Raw genomic sequence first — 14,657 nt, 5'->3', positions numbered from 1 at the left:
TTAAATACCACACTAAATATGTTGAAAATGGCACTGTACAACGTTGAAATGGATTCGAACAGTTGTTGTTCCTTTATAATCATTTCTATCAACCATCTATATTCCAAACTATTAACATATTCATAAGTGTGATTTGAAATAAACATGTGAAAGTGTGTTCAAGATTCAACGAGTTTTTTTTTTTTTTTTTTTTTTTTTTTTAAAGAAGAGAAAAGAAAAAACATTAATCTTCATGAGATTATTTTAAAATGAGCATTAGCAATATCTTCTAAAACATGTTTTATTATTATTTTTATATAAAATCATATTAAAATTTATGAAGAAAATTATCCTATGTGTGGTTTTGTGGTAAAAAAATAAAAACAAAAACAAAAACAAACTAGATACATAATTGTATAAATCGACACATCAATAAATTAACACTTTTCCTTTGCTATTGTTCTTGAACATCTATTTATAATTTGAAAACGTAAACCTATAGAAAATTATAATGCAGTGAGCACAATTTCATCAGCTTGATTATTTACTGTTATAACTATTATTTCTTTTCTAGTTTTGATTCATTGTATACTAAAATGAAACATGTGAATAACTGCGAAATTGATGTAAATATATTGATACAAACATTGGAAAAAACAAAAATCACCCATGCAAAGTTAATTGCTCAAAAAACTTCAAAGTTGATTAATAGTACCAAAAAGAAAAATCATTGGTGGAGTAAAAATGTTCCATATTGGGACTTATATGAATTCACATCAAGAGATAAACATCTTAAATTAAGTCGATTGAAAAGCAGTACTTCACTGTATGGCTTGCATAAATCTATTATCAATAACAAACACAATAAAGAATTGCAAATACAAAGTGACAGTCATTTGAACTATTGTCTTCAATGTGGCAACCCTGGACATACTATTGATAAATGCAACCAAATTCGTGAATATTGCAAGTGTCTTAAGAACAAGAAAAAAGTTAGTGAAGATCGTGATGAAAAACTCAATTCTAGAAGCGAGAAAAATTATAAAAACAAACGAAACACAAGTCCATGCCATGTGAATTTTCCTTTAACCAAATTTGATTTAAGCAAATGTGACAAATACTGCAAAAGAGAAGCACCCCAATCACATTTAAACCAAAAAATAAATTTGTGGGAAATGCAGTCTGGAGGTATTAAGCAGCCTTTGAAAATGAATCAAAGTTGCCACTTTGAAGCTCCCCGACATAATGAAAATATGATTGATTTCAACTTTTTAAAACCAAAGCTTCGACTATTCAATCATAAGCGCAACTTGCAATTGCAAAACCTACAATGTTCAAACAATTCTAATGTAATCCCTCCCAAAAATTATTGTGAGGTTTTAAACCCTAATTTGTCTCAATCAAATGCATTGTCAAATTGCACCAAGTCTTCCAAAAATGTAAATGAATCTTCAATAGCTATAATTTTGGGTTCAGTAAATGGAATAGAAACAGATATTCATATTGATAGCGGTTCTACAATTTCAGCCATTACAGAAACATTTGTTCAGAAATTGAATCTTCAAACATTGGTAACTAGAGATATACTTGTGGTTACATTGGCAAATGCCCATATTAAAAGACAACCGGAGCAAATATGTTTGGTGACCCTAAAAATCAAGGATTTTGAATCACTTGAAGTGTTTAATATTCTTCCAAATCAAATGTATAATGTAACATTAGGTAAGAATTGGCTAAAGAAAAATAAGATAGTTTGTGATTATGGACGTGATCTTTTATTCTTGCCAAATTTTCAAACTATACAAATGGGTTGTACCAAATTGAAGGCTCTATTGGCAAATGATGTTATTCTAGAGATCAATCAATTTATGAATAAATGTAATTATAAAATATTTAAAAACTATATGTTTGAAGACATGTAATATTTTATTATATCAGTATGTTTTAAAAAATATTGATATCAAATTTTATTAATATGGATGATCCTCAGCATTGTATAATTATTCAAATTAATTTAAATCCAACTATTATCTATGAAAAAAATAGTTTGATTTTTTTTTTACAAAAATTCAAGTTATTTGATTTTGATTTTCTTTTTAAACAACAATTCCTGTGCTTATTTTGCAACTGTCAACTACATTAACCATGGAACAAGAGAATGGTAAATTATTACATATAGTAGAATAATTTAAAAGAAAGTTATAAATGTGTAACAAAATAACAAACACATGATCATGATTAATTTATGTAAATTATCATTTAAATATGTTTCAATTTAAATTATACAGTTTTTTCTGTTTTGTTTGTTTTTATTTTAGCTTTTTTCTGATTACCTCCAATTACAAAAATAAATCCGTTAAGGAGTTAAAAAAGAAGAAGAATAAATGTAACATTCATATATCACCGTTCATAGTTGAAGAAAAAAACATTTGATTAAATTATTATTTTGCTTAGATTTTCATACAGAGTATACCCACTTCCAATGAGGCTGTCAGGGTATATCAAATTGATTAGCCAACCAAGGTTTCCGTCCCGGATACCCTGTCCGAGACCCTGGTATATATTATATCCCGATACCTTGTTCGAGAACCTGGTATATTATACCCGATACCCGAATCGTCACATCATCATCAGAAATGCCTTGTTAGAACCCGTTGTGACCATTCGTGCTACACCTTCTTCGTGCCTGTTTCCAGAGTATCACAACTATACCTTTATCTACCACGGAAACCGGGTGTGAGAGAGGTGTCAATCCATGATATCCTCTTGTCGAAAACTTCACCACCTCCCATGCACCCTTTTTTTGTATTTTCTGCATCGCCAAGTTGTGTTGTTTGTTCTTCTTGTGCTTGCAATCCGGCGCTGCGCTGCCTCCGTTCAAATTCAGTTTCTCTCCTATTTTTTCTATTGAATCGATCCTTAATCTGGTGAGTGTAATCAGTGCACCATGTCGGGGTTCAGAATTTTTTCTCGTGGTAATTTTGACGATGAGTCGAGATAAATACCTTCTTTTACGTTCGCAGGAAGTTAGGGTTGGTTGAGCTCATCGACATGCTGGTTGCCTTCTTTCTGCATTGATGATACTAGCAGTGCGATTTCCTCAGGCCGCTTCCTTAATGAATAATTGGAATCTCTTGTTAGAGAAGAAGAGGTTTCTTGCAAGAGGTGTGATTTCCACATCTAGTAGTTTAAGCAGTGATGGGAAACTCTTTTGCAGAAGAGACATGAGAGGGCGAAGCCCGTATTACAGTGATCGGAGGGGCTACAGTAGTCCTCCGCGAAGCGGTTATGGCGGGAGAAGGCGCAGTCTCAGTCCGCTTCCTGGACGTGGTCGAGGAGACTACGTTAGGGAACCAGAGCCTCCCACAAGTCTTCTCGTTCGGAATATCCCGCGCGATTTCACGTAAGTGACTGAATATTTTATTTGTTTTGATCCGTGGCTAACCAATGGGAGTGATTTTTTGAGTTTTGATTCTGGTGTCTTGGCCAGATTTGGGGTTTAGGAATTCTTCAGGGTTTTTACTCCTTCGACAAGAACATCAGCAACTAACACCAGTTATCTGCGCCCCCACAGTGCCGATGACCTCCGGATCCCCTTCGAGCGGTATGGAGCTATAAAGGACGTTTATCTGCCCAGGGACTACTACACTGGGTAAGTATATGTGCCTCACACTGGAACGTTTGACTTGGACTAACACCTCATGCCAAGAGGAAACAGAGGGTGGAAGCAGTACCGTGCCTAGACTTAAATGATCACCGACTTTTGAACAAAAGCTTGGACGTAATACTTGCTACGTGAAAACTAAAAAAATGCTTTCTAAAAGAGGAGTTACGCAATAACCTAATGTGGAATACTGCTTGCTGTTGGTCAATAATCTGCCTAACTTTTGGCTCCCAATAGTTTGTAGAGTTGAAGGTCACATCCCTGGGACCAGTTCGCATAAGGTTCTGTGAAGTTCCAAGAAGGCCAAGATAGGCAAAGTATAATCTGAAGAGAAGATAGTGTCTATTGGGTGGCCCAAGATGAAGTGGTGAAAGATATAAAGGGGTCAATGATATCTACAGAGCAGTGCCTGAAGTTGGGACCAATTCTTATGAAGTGTGAAGTGCCATGCAGTCAAACATTTTACTTGAAGAATGTTATGCAAGAATTGGAAGATGAATGAAGTTGTGTGTGTAACATTTAAGGCGGTCATTAGGGACGTATGTTGGCTTCAAGGTTAGCAGTTAACATTACGGATGGTCCTCTTGAAATGCTATGTACGGAAGAACTACAAGAGGGCGCAATAGGTCTTCACGTGTCACTTTCAAAGGGTGAACTCGTCTTCATGCATGACAGGGCCGATGTCAAGAATTTTGCGTACTTTCAAAATCACAGTGTGGGAAGCTTAGACTTTGTACTTGTGGGAATTCATGACAGTCTCAGGTGAAGTGAAGCGAGTCGTTGCCCAGCTATTCCTTGCCTTCTAAGTGTACCTTTTGATGGCTTGCAGACAACCGCGAGGGTTTGGGTTTGTCCAGTTTTTGGATCCACAAGATGCTGCAGAAGCGCAGTACTATTTGGATCACGAATTTATAGCTGGACGTGAAATTACTATTGTGTTCGCGGAAGAGAACCGAAAAAGACCACAAGAAATGCGTTTAAAGGAACGTGTAAGGTAAGTATTTTCTTAACCTTTAAGTAGAGAAGTGATGTACGGGAGTAAGAAGCTTTTAATATGTTGTAACATAATGATTGAATCATTTGACTTAATCAAGGGAATAGTGTCATATTGTCTTCTTTTTTTCTTTCTTCCAGCATGCATTGTGTTGGCCGCAGCTTTGTAAAGAAATCTCTTTCTTTTTGTAGGGGCCGGCCTGGATTTGGAGGACGTCGAGGTATGCTCTCTATGCTCCTATCTTTGTCTTCGACTTTTACTCCTGTGTACATGCCAAGCACGTGCCAATATCTAACCGTGTGCAGTATGCCTAGTTTTATTGCTTCGTTTGGTTGTGTTTCCGATTTTCATACTTGTGGTTTGTAATAGGTTCACGTTCACGGTCCCCAAGGCGATTTACTCCTCCTCATGGTGGTCGCAGGTCAAGGTGAGTCACTGTTGTCCATATGATGTCACTTGGTGATATTGCCACTATTTTTGCTCATATTATAGTTCTTTACCTACACCTGATCGTTACATAAGTTCCATATGTAGGTACATGTAGGCTTGAAGAACTCAGTGGGAATGTTTATTTGTATTTACATGCTAGGTTGAAACATTTCTTTTCTAGTATCACAAAGTTCCAAATTATCGGCTAAACCGCATTTCTGAGTACTGATAATGATTTAGTTCACGTGTAACCGTCGTAATAAATTTCTCGTTTTTTAAAATGTTATTACTAACTTCAACGAGTAACCTACTGATCTGAATCAACGATCTGAAATGGGTGTGATTTGGTGACGAACAGATCACCTTCTCGCCGCAGGTTACGTACTCCGTCTCCAGAGTATCGTGCCAAATCTCCCTCCAGGTCTCGTTCTCCTGTAAAATCTCATACGAGGACTCGAGATCGATATCCTCGTTCATCTCAAAGATCTCCGTCTCCGCCATCTCGGTCAAGAGATTCGCAATCCCGTGCGAATGGTAGAGATCAGTACGATTCTCGGTACGTACCCGTGGTTTCCTAGCATGTGGTTCATAAATTTCATTGTAAATGAGAGGAAATTGAGGTATATCTTAATTGTCTTCTATATTTTTGTACTTTGTTTGAACACTATGTATAATTTTTGCAGAGCACCTAGCTCAGGGCGCGACGATTCCCATCATCCGAGTCAACGCTCACCTATGGATAGGAGGACCTAGGATACGGACTTTTAGCACTCCCCATTATAGTCCAGGTAATTGTCCCTCCGTTTAGTCATGACAAGCCCTTTGTGTATTTTGTTTGATATGGCATTAAGTTTTTAATCAAAACTTAATAAAATCCAGATTCTACAATTTCGCCTCCTACCTACTTGCTTTTCCTGTACTGAAATTGGATCACTTTCTAGGAGTGGTTCTATTTGTCTTAAGAAAATTATAATTAGTGGTTGTTTCTGCAGGCAAGGATGAGATTTGAGGATGCTCAAATCTCAGGAGGTGGACAAACAAACATTGTGTTTATATGGAGTCCTACAGTTAGTCCTGCAGCTATCTCAACAGGGCATTCGCAGCAGTCAAATAATGCTCGCTGAAATTCCGTTCTTCTGAGGTGTAGCCGTCGGTGTAATCGCCGAAGGTCAGCATTAATGCTTTTGTCGATGTTGCTTTCTGGCAGTAGTGTTTATGCGCCAGATAATATTGCCATTTTCCTAGCGTTGTGCAATCAGGACAGGAAGCTTGAAGTAACTATGGCAGTGTTCCAGAGTTAATGCTATTGGTGGTGATAGTCTTGTTGTGTGGGGGCTCCTAAGAATTTTTAGTTTCCAAATGTCAATTTTGGTTTATAAGACTAGACCTGGATGCTCCATATCTTATATATGTGCTGTTCGTTATATCTCCACTGTACACATCTCAGACACTTCGTTCGTAGCAGTATGTGGTGTAGGAAGTTCTGCATGCTGGTTGTCTAGTGTGCAGTTCTGTTCCGTTTCATCCTTTTAGATTGGTTCTTTTTGGGGTCTCACAGTTGTACCCACATAATCCGCATCACATCCTTCTGTGCAGAGCAGCTTATAGGATGGTTGTGATGTCATAGAATGGTTTGTCTGAGCTGCCCTTCGCTCAAACTGAAGTAAAAATATAGGATTGTTGCGTGGTACTGGTCGCAATGTTAATTACATGTTATCGCAACATTAGTAGTAAAAATTTGTGTAGTTCGCACATGAGAATTGGATGAGGGAAATGTTCATAATTCACATAGCTACGAGAATATGGTTAAAATATGCTTGTTTTTTACAAAACAATTTTGAAAAATTGCTTTCACTTTTTGAAGAGAAATCAATAAATTGGATTAACGACTTAACATCAAATAGATGCGTTCTGCATTTTTTGGATTCATGATGTAACTGTTGGAAAATACGAACAATAAATGATTTATTTTACTATCGAATATGATTGAAGAAATGTCAAAATTACAATGATTATGATGGTTTGTAGAAATGTCAAAATTGATGATTATGATGGTTGAAGAAATGTCAAAATTACAATAATTTGATTGAAGAAATGTCAAAATTACAATGATTATGTAGGTTTACATAGTGAAGGAAATAATTTGCTATATACCTGAAAAATAAAAGAAGGTAAGTTTTAACATTGTTCTAATAAATGCCACACTTTTAAAAATACAAGAGATGTAAAAATGGCTAGATGAAGATGTAGATGTATGTGGGATGTAGATTTAAAAGAAGAATCAATAAAATTAAAGATGGTCTTCATCTTGTTTTTACTCATATTATTGTCAAAACTCAAATTTTTATTAGCATTTCTGAGAAATATAAAACACAATAAGACTATCACCACCAATCTTTTTCTATTCTATAAGAAAAACTTTAAACATTGGATTGTAATGTTATGATGAATTTTATAATTTTTACAACCTAAGATTTGTTTTTCATACTTTTCTATAATTATTGTTATATTTTTTAAATTTTAATCTTAATCAAAGAAAAATATTTTTATCATGAATATATATATTTATATATATATATATATATATATACACTATTTAAATAAGAAGCTATGTAACAATGTTATATAGGTTATTCAACATATGTCCAATTTGTGGAATACATATCTAACTTACAAAGCGAGTTTTAAACATACATGCCACATAACCAACATGTATGCCACAAGTGGCTAATATGTGTAATACATGATCAACTTGTTGGCTAAATTTTTAACCTATCAATTATCTATAAATATTTAGAAAATCAAATTTGTATCTAAAAAGCTTCTATAATATTACAAACTTAACATATTTTTTTATTTGCTTCTATATAACTCCTCTTATCTTAGTATGTAAAAAACATTAATCCTTCTTCTTAATATAAGTTCTAGAAGGAATAATAATTACATGTTGAAGAAGTCTAAGATGCAACAAATTGTATTTATTATATATTCTAATCTTTATTCTATTCAAAGATAGTTGATTGGTCCTTTCAACCATCAATAGTCTACCATACCAGAGGAAAAAGACCACCTTGTTATTTGATTATTATTAAAGCCTTTATAACTTACTTTTATAGCCTTAAATAAAACATTTGAAACTTCATCAAGAATGGTTTCTATTCTCAATAATATCACTAAATATTATAAGAACAAATAGTCTTAATATAATAATAAAATAACCATATCTTGTTGTAAATATAGGATTAAAGTTTTTTTTTATGATAGATATCTATTTTAATCTTTTTTTGTATTTAAGCTTCACTTAATTGTACCTTTATGTTGCATGTAGTTTTGATAAAAGATTTGAAAAAATCTTCAACTATAGGATTTTTAATTTTTGAAAAGTCAAATGAATTAAATCATAGATTATAATTATAATTAGAATAAAAATTGATTTTTTAGTAGAATAATATATCTTTTTATTATATTAAAAAAATTAATGAAAAAAAAGTTGTTTAAACATCTTGATGGTAGTTGATGGTATATCTTAAATATTTGATCTATACTTAGTTCACTTATTTTGTTTGCCTATCAATTTGAAGATAGAAGGTTAAAGACAATTTTGTGTCTACCTTTAACAGCTCAAAAAGAATTCTCCAAAAGCTAAATACAAATCAAATATTTTTATTTGATGTAATATTCTTTGATAATCCATAATAACAATAGCTACTATAAAAAAAATCTAGCTATTTTTTTTTTTATTTGAGATAGTTTCTATATATGATATAAAATATTCTATTTTAGTAAAAAAAATCTACTATCACAAATATAGAATTAGAAGAACTTGAGAGTAGAAGTTTTATAATAAAATCTAAAAAAAATAAATGACGATGGTTGTTTTGATAAAACTAGTGGTTAAATTTTTTTATTAGATTGATTTTAAGAAATTTAGGATTTTGAATAAAAATCACATGATTTTTTAAAGTTTTTAATATTTTTTCTCATTTGATGCCACTAAAAATATTTTGAGATTAATTTCAAGGTCTTGTTATATCCAGATTTGTTGTGCAATTCAGAAATTGTATAAAACTTGAAGAAAAATTTAGCGTACTTCATCTATTAGAATATATAAGTTTCTTTTAAAATATAAAAATGATTTTTATTTTTAAACTTAGAAATATAATAAAATTTAAAATATTTTTCTTAATATAATACATAAAAAAATTTGAAGACATACTTGATTGAACTTGATTCAAGAATCTTAGATTCAAGAAATGTTAAATCAAAAATTAATATTGATTTCATTGCTTAAAGATGAAATTACTTAGACTTCAAAATAATTATGCATTATTGATTAAAAGATGTATTTTTTTAGATACAAGATAAAAATTTCTACAAAAAGTATTTTACAAACATTGTTTTTTTTTTTTTTTTTTAAGCCAATAAGTGGTATTGAATATAAATCTTGACAAAGATATTTTCAATAAGCTTGGCAAAGATTCAAATTGCAAGCTAACATAAAATAATTAAAGTTCTTATGATTTATATGAATAATCACTAAACTAGAAGCACTTTCCAAATAATAGTGTCATTCTTTAATTGAATCAACAATTACAAGGTCTTTGTCATAAATCTCATAATTAAACTTGGCTACTAAATTTTTTTTGTATGAAAAGCTATTAGATGAAGTTTCATATCTAATTCCATTTGTGATAATACCACACATAAAACAAAATTTGATGCATTTTTTTCCATAAAAAATGTCTTAGAAAAGGCATTATAAGTAAAGATTGGAGTTGTGGTAAAAACTATCTTTAAAGCTTCATATGTTGCTTCAACTTCTTTTTTTTTTACTCAAGTTTGTCTTTATAATACAAACATATAAGTAGAACTACAAATTAAAAGAATTTTTTGATAAAAATCTAATAATAATTGGTAAATCTCAAAAAATGTTACATATTTTTTATAAGTTTTGAAACCTTCTAATTTATGATAGTCTAAACTTTTTAAAGATCTATGATAAGACTATTAATTTGAAATGATATATCTTCAGAAATTAACTTGAGTTGTCTAGAATACACACTTTTTCATCTCAACTTATAGTCTTGTATTTCTAAATTTTTGTAATATACAATAAAATAAAATTAATTCTTTTATATATTTAGAATAGATTCAAATTTTATTTAGATAATAAATAATAAAATTATCTAATAACTCTCAAAAACATCATTCATTAGATGTTAAAAAGTAGTTGGTACATTTATGAATCCAAAAGCCATAACATTATATTCAAAATACTCATGCCTACTTTAGAATATAATCTTTTATTTATTATTTTTTTAATACTTATAAAATTATATATTCTTAATAGATCTATTTTTGATTTAATTAATTAACAAGTCTTTATATTAAAGATAAAAGATACTTATCCTTAGTAATAAACTTGTTAAGTCCTTCATAGTCTAAACTCATTTGTAGTGATTTTTTTACAAACAAATTCTAAGATTCTACTTGAAATTTTGAATGGAATATGAAATTCTTGGCCAACTTTTCATCAATGTATTTCTTAAGTTTAGTCAATTCATTTTGTGATAGATTATAGATTGATTTAAATGGAGGTTGCACTCCCTTTTAATGGTTACTTAAATAATCTTAAAGATGATGCTTTGAAAGAATATTTACATCTTTTTTTAAAAAGGTCTTCATAGTTTTTATACTAATTAAGAATATTATTTGAAGTCTTTTTATAATAAAAAATAAATGTGGCATAAATAACAAAAGATAATTTTTTTTTACATCATGCATCAAAGTTTTTATTCCTAAAAATAAAGATTTGGCTATATTAGACTTATGAATTTTTACTTGATTAGTAAAAATCTTAGATATGCTGAGAAAAAAAAATAAAAATAAGAAGAAACTTAATTTATTCAAAGATTATATTTTTTTAGCTATAATTAATCTTAAATTATTAAATTATAAAGAGATTTAATAACATTAAATATTACTAAGCTATTATGACCATTTGTTGCTACATGTATAAGAATAATTTTGTAAATAACATCTCTAATAGATGAAAGACAACCATCTATGACTTCTACATGCATAAGCTTAGTTTTTTTTATTAAAGATATATTATGTTCTTTAACAATTTTTTAATTTGATAAACAATCTAAAGCTCATAAATCTAATAAGACAAAAGTTGTGTGATTTTTAAATCCTAAATAAATATTTATTATAAAAAAAAATAAAAATTATGATGAGAGAATAAAATCTTTATTAAGTATTCCATAAACTTTTAACTGCACAATCTTTATTAACAACCATGTTTCTTATTTTGTAGTTATATTGCTTTTATAGACTATATTAAGTGATGTACTTAGATTTCTTATAATATAAATATAATTTTTCTTAATAATCTTGAATTTTTTAAAATTCATTGAGAGTGTTTAATTTTACTACATTAATTTTTGTAGGTTTTGATTTTAATAAATAAAATTTTAAAAACATAAGACTTGTTGAAATGACTTGATTTATTTCTCTTTAATTAAATCTTTATTCTTAATTCTTTTTAAAGAATCAATTATTGCATGTCATGGCTTGAACAAGAAATTATTCCAATAAATTTGCACTAAGCATTGTCAATAATAAATCTTTGATATTATTTTTTAATCTATATTATAATTGATTGATAAAATCTTTATTTTTCTAATCCACATTATAAGCAAGGCTTTAGAATTTGATAGTATGAATGGTAACTAGTCATAATTCTTATCATATATATATATATATATATATATATATATATATATATTTTATATTTTTGCTATCTCTTTTTAATAATTCTCTTCAAAATGTGGTTATAAATACTTTTATGAATTAATTTAGATTATATAAGAGATGTAAAGTATTTTCAATCGAAGGTACATATTAAGAGAGTTGTCACGGATATACATACGCATTCTAATAAATACCTATATGATTAAGTAGAAATAGGTAAAACTAGATAAACATAGATTAATTTTATAATAAATTCTAAAGTAGCTTCCTAGAAGCTTCATAGATAGTGTTTTGATTTTACATATGTTTGTAGTTGATTGGTAGGTTAGAAACTTGATCAAGGAGTTAACTACGTATTGGTAGCTTGGAGAAGAAGCTAACTATGTGGTGCACATATAGACAACTTGCCTTATAAGTAAAGATATGTGTCTTGTAAAGTCAATATGTTTTGGAGGTCTTATAGGATATTGCCGTATAGCTTATAATTAAGAATATGTATGGAGGCAAGAATGAAGCCTTCTTTATTCATGTCAATGCCTTTTTAGTCTTTAGTCTTATTTTAAGACTTTTTAGTTTTCTTTTTTTAGCAATAGCTATCATAGTTCAATATTATATCATCTTTGAATAATTTTTTAGTTCCTTCCAATGACACAAGCATGTATTGAGGATTTTTTTTTTTTTTTTTTTTTTTTTTTTTTTTTGATATTTATATCCTTGATAGTTTGATAAAAGTACTAATTTAATGATTTTTTCTTGTTTTAGAAGTGAACGGATTATCCCACTTCTATTGTTGTATTTTGAAGGTTATAGACTACCCACTTTTAAACAATTTTTTTTATTTTTTAACATTGATCTTTTTTTAAAAAAGAGTAGATTATCTTTTTTTGTAGAAATTTTTATTTGATATTAAAGGTTGCACATTATCTTCCTGTAATTTAACTTTTTGAATTTTTTTGAGTTGTCTATAAAAAAAAAAAAATTATGGATGATACTCACAACAAAAGTGAGAATAAATTTGTAATTACTACAAATCTTTATAAGCTATCCAACACTCTAAGAGTAGAAATCTCATGTATTTTTAATGTGAATCATAGAGATACTATTTTTACACTTATGGAGAAGTTCAGAGTTTGTGGTAAGAAGTTATATACTTGAAGGAACCAAGTAGATCGACCTCACAACCAAATCCAAGGATTTTCGCTTTTACAAGTATGAGGTGAATAAGAATTAATGTGCTTGAGAAGTTTGATGGAATAAGATCAAAATTTTGAGGATTTTTGCAACAAGTCAAGCTCTATTTAAAGTTGCATCCCTTCCAATATTGTCATAGATTTACTCAAGTCGGATTTATATGCATACTTTTATCAAGAAGTGCTCTCTCTTGGTTTGTACCTTTAATAGAAAATGATTCACAACTCTTTTATGATTTAAATTCATTCTTAGAAATGATTGAAAAAGAGTAGCAAAGATGAAGTTCTTATCTTTATGACAAGGATTATTCTCATCTATCATATATGCTACTGAATTCCAAAACCTTGCTTGCAATATAGATTAGAATGACAAAGCTCTTATTAATCAATTTTGATATGGATTAATGGATAATGTCAAAGATTTGTTATTAATAATGTTGAAGGCAAAATCTTTGGAACAATTTATTGCTCAAGCCATTGCATGCAACAATTGATTATTTAAAAGACATCAAGAACAAAGAATTGGTTAAAGAAGAATAAATCAAATAATGTCTACAACTCCCAACTTTTCAAAAACTTATTCATAAGGCTAGAATCAATGCAAATTGATACAATATGTTTTAAATCCCTCACAAAGACAAAAAAGACTCGACAATGTCAAAAAAACTTATGCTTATATTGTTGAGAAGCTAAACACATTGCTCAACATTGTTTAAAGAAACAATGCAATCACAAAATGAGAAGCATAATTGCCATAGAAGGCAATGTATTAGAAAATAAACTTCTCCAATTACAATAGGGATTGTGCGGCTCTAATCTTACATAACTCCTAATAAAATTTTCATTCTCTTTTCAGAAATTTTACCTTGTTTTATAATAGAAGTTAATTTAGGACCAAAAAATCATAAAATCTTAGCTTTGTTAGATTTAGGAGCCACAACTTGTTTTATAAACCAAGATTTTGTGAAAAAACAAGAAATATTATTAGTAAAAAAAAACAAAACTTGCACATGTAGAAGTTATAGATGGTTGTTTATTATCTTTTGGAGATATTACACATGAGATTGTTCTTTAAGTTGTAGCAATTAAAGATCATAATAATATAACAATATTTAATATAATAAGATCTCTATCAAATTTGATTATTATAGGATTATCTTGGTTACAAAAGTATAGTCTTCAAATAGATTGGATTTCTTATAACTTTAATTTTTTTGATAGTTTAATCCAAAATCTTGTTAATCAAGTAAAAATATATAAGTCTAATACATCTAAATCCTTACTAGTAGATGCGAGAGTTTTCATGCATATTTCAAAAGAAAGATTATCTTTTGTTATATATGCCATGCCTATTTTTGATGGTGAGAAGATATCAAGTAATATTCCTAGTTAATACCAAGATTTTTAAGATATTTTTGAAAAGAAAAATGCAAATATTCTTCCAAAGAATTTTCCTTACGATTTTTCTATTGATCTTCATGAAAGAGCTCAATCAGCATTTGGACCAATTTATAGCCTAATACAAAATGAGTTGGCTACACTCAAGGAGTATATTGATAAACACTTGATTGAAAATTTCATATACCATTTTAAATCTCTAATTGAGGATCCTATCTTATTTGAGAAGAAAAAAGATGGATCTTTG

At 29.6% G+C, this 14,657-nt stretch overlaps 1 protein-coding gene across 2 annotated transcripts; it reads left to right on the top strand.

Moving 5' to 3' along the window:
* The first annotated feature begins 198 nt into the window (after positions 1-198).
* On the top strand, positions 199-6,490 carry LOC112282005 (serine/arginine-rich SC35-like splicing factor SCL30A). Of its 2 annotated transcripts, XM_073534295.2 has the most exons (10): positions 199-2,140; positions 2,434-2,724; positions 3,197-3,382; positions 3,554-3,631; positions 4,473-4,637; positions 4,829-4,857; positions 5,007-5,064; positions 5,425-5,622; positions 5,750-5,854; positions 6,059-6,490. In XM_073534295.2, exons 3-9 carry the CDS (start codon positions 3,204-3,206, stop codon positions 5,817-5,819), a joined length of 777 nt encoding a protein of 258 aa, XP_073390396.1. In that variant the 5' UTR covers positions 199-2,140; positions 2,434-2,724; positions 3,197-3,203; the 3' UTR covers positions 5,820-5,854; positions 6,059-6,490. The 2 variants fall into 2 exon arrangements, with proteins under 2 accessions (XP_073390396.1, XP_024374862.1); XM_024519094.3 differs by lacking the exons at positions 199-2,140; positions 2,434-2,724 and adding an exon at positions 2,799-2,906.
* Positions 6,491-14,657: the final 8,167 nt, after the last annotated feature.

The sequence above is a fragment of the Physcomitrium patens genome, chromosome 5 (assembly GCF_059467195.1).
Source record: "Physcomitrium patens ecotype Gransden chromosome 5, ASM5946719v1, whole genome shotgun sequence".
NCBI lineage: Eukaryota > Viridiplantae > Streptophyta > Bryopsida > Funariales > Funariaceae > Physcomitrium > Physcomitrium patens.
Note: the sequence above shows the minus strand (reverse complement) of the source record. Positions and strands in the feature narration are given on the sequence as shown.

Excerpts from the sequence above, each read along its gene's own strand:
- LOC112282005 (XM_073534295.2), top strand. The coding sequence starts at position 3,204 with ATGAGAGGGCGAAGCCCGTATTACAGTGATCGGAGGGGCTACAGTAGT. Across the intron at positions 4,638-4,828 it reads CGTTTAAAGGAACGTGTAAG|GGGCCGGCCTGGATTTGGAG; the intron begins GTAAGTATTTTC and ends TTCTTTTTGTAG. Across the intron at positions 5,065-5,424 it reads CATGGTGGTCGCAGGTCAAG|ATCACCTTCTCGCCGCAGGT; the intron begins GTGAGTCACTGT and ends GGTGACGAACAG.